Genomic DNA, 2500 nt, shown 5'->3' on the forward strand with positions numbered 1-2500 from the left:
TATATTGATTTTTCGCTCTTTTATTTTTATTAAATCAATCTCTTTTCAAATAGGCCAAGTTTTTAATAAGAAAGAGAAAAAAGAAAATTATACCATATTGCCATTTTATTGTATGACAATTATCATGAGGCAAATATATAATAATTGTCACAGCCCTAGTCACAAGTAAAAGTGTAAGAACTTAAGAAAATTAAAATTACTTGTAATGTAAAAATACCAACAAGGAACAATAACAGGGTCTGCTGTAAATATAGCCTATTTTCAGAGAATGACAAGAATATAAACAGAACATGGGAAACACATGCGCATAAATCAATTGGATTGATTTACCGTAAATCCTCAAATATAGGACGGGTCTTCTATTTACCTCAGCTGCAAAGAGCACCATTATTATTATTATTATTATTATTATTATTATTATTATTATTATTATTATTATTATTATTATTATTATTATTATTATTATTATTATTATTATTATTATTATTATTATTATTATTATTATTATTATTATTATTATTATTATTATTATTATTATTATTATTATTATTATTATTATTATTATTATTATTATTATTATTATTATTATTATTATTATTATTATTATTATTATTATTATTATTATTATATTTTTAATACGTACATTGTCTGTCTACATTTATTTAGACTAGCATTGGTATTTAAATATTGAGTGCAGTTGAGTAATTGTGGGATTAACGTAATTCACACACTGAAGTTGGAACTGTCTAAAGGTTGCGGTGTCCGGGGACGGTTTAGCGTGTGGTACCTTCTCGACTTCCTCAGTCGAATCGAGTTGTTGACATGCAGTAGCTTTAGCTACTAACGTTATCATAGCATCATGGTCTGTAATGTGTCAACTGGACAACGCCAGCCTCGTCTGCCATATAGATAGCGAACGTTAACGTTTGCAAACGAAGTCAACGTCATCCAGCTGACACCACAGATCTAGATATTATGACAACGTTAGCTAGCGGCTAGCGCTAAAGCTAATGCTAACGCGAGGGAAACGTTAATGTACCTCCACTATTAGAGGATTTACGGTATGACCAGATGGCATTTCGGGACCGGTACGGGTGGAACACTTTTATTGTATTGAGTGGTAGAAGTTCTACCACTCAATAGTAAAGACATGTCTAACATAATCCTTTGTTTGAACAAACGTACTGGAAAAGTCTGCCACCAATGACACACTCGGTGGCCTGTGATATTTACATTCAGCCTACCTGCAGCATGCGCCACCGACCGCTGGGGGAGGGAGGGGCCGTGGGAGGCAGTTGATCAAACCATTAAAATGTGGGGGGGCAGGGGGGGTCACAATCTTTGGAAACTTAAAAACTTGCTATTAAGTGTTATTGCGTATTATTAATTTGATTGAAATTACGTAGTTATGGTTACATTTATATATTGGGGGGGGGACATATCATATTTTTCATATGATCAAAAAGTGGGGGTGCAAAAGCACACGTTTGCTCCCCCAAGTTCAATTGTGGGGGTGCAGCTGCTCCACTTGCTCCATTGCTCAGGCGCCTGTGTGTGTGTTGGTTTTCTCTCCTCCAGGGGTAATGAACATCTTGGTGTGTGTGTGTGCGTGTGTGTGTGCGTGTGCGTGTGCGTGTGTGTGTGTGTGTGTTGGTCTTCTCTCCTCCAGGTTCCATGACCCTGCCGGCGGTGGCCGTGGGAATCATCACAGGAGGGTTTGTGTTGAAGCGCTTCAAGCTGGGCGTCGTCGGAGCAGCCAGGGTGTCGCTGGGCGCCTCCGTCCTCTCCTTCGTCATGCTCCTCAGCCAGTACTTCTTCCAGTGTGACAACGCACAGGTGGCGGGCATCACAGTGTCATACCATGGGTGGGTGCTTTGTCAGTATCCCCAAATTATTATTAGGGTTTCAAGCAGTGCAAAAACCTGATTGCTTTTGTGTGAATTATTTTGAATACGTTTTTATTATTAATCTCCTTCAGAAATGCTTTTGCAAATTCCTGTGAGATGGTAAATGGCAGCAACATGAACTTTGACCCATTGCTTGAACGTCGTGTGTAAATGCTCGCCAACAAATATGACCCCACTTGACCTAAAGGGGGCGCTATAATTAGAGGTTAAACTTTTGAACTTTGAAAGGTCAGAACTCCTACGCCATAAATCTGATTTACATGAAACTTGGTACAGACATCCATCCATATTCACCCAAACAATGTGCCTCAAGGACCCATAAAGTCCGCCATATTGGATTTTCCGCCATTTTGGATTTGACCAATCATTATCACTGGGAATACATTCCATGAGATCCATAGATGTCCCTAGATACCAAGAACATGCAAATGGACCTTGTAGAAGTGGAGCAATCTTCCATTTACTTAGGTACTGTATGTATTTTTAGGCGAATTTTTGGAAAATATGGCTACTGTAGGGCTTAACACTTTCAGTGCTGGGCCGTGTTTTCCTATTTACCCCGTTGAGTGCCACCATCCACGGCCCATGTTAAC

General features: G+C 38.4%; 1 protein-coding gene across 1 annotated transcript in view; it reads left to right on the forward strand.

The window, feature by feature from the left end:
• The window catches only part of slco1d1 (solute carrier organic anion transporter family, member 1D1), a gene marked incomplete at both ends in the record, with an annotated part of 39012 nt that overhangs the window by 18181 nt on the left and 18331 nt on the right, over positions 1-2500 (forward strand). The window contains one exon of the mRNA XM_084330489.1: positions 1670-1865. Coding sequence (XP_084186615.1) covers positions 1670-1865 — 196 coding nt within the window. The remainder of the gene's footprint in view (positions 1-1669; positions 1866-2500) is intronic.

The sequence above is a fragment of the Notolepis coatsorum genome, assembly GCF_963971535.1.
Source record: "Notolepis coatsorum genome assembly, chromosome: 15".
Taxonomy (NCBI): Eukaryota; Metazoa; Chordata; class Actinopteri; order Aulopiformes; family Paralepididae; genus Notolepis; species Notolepis coatsorum.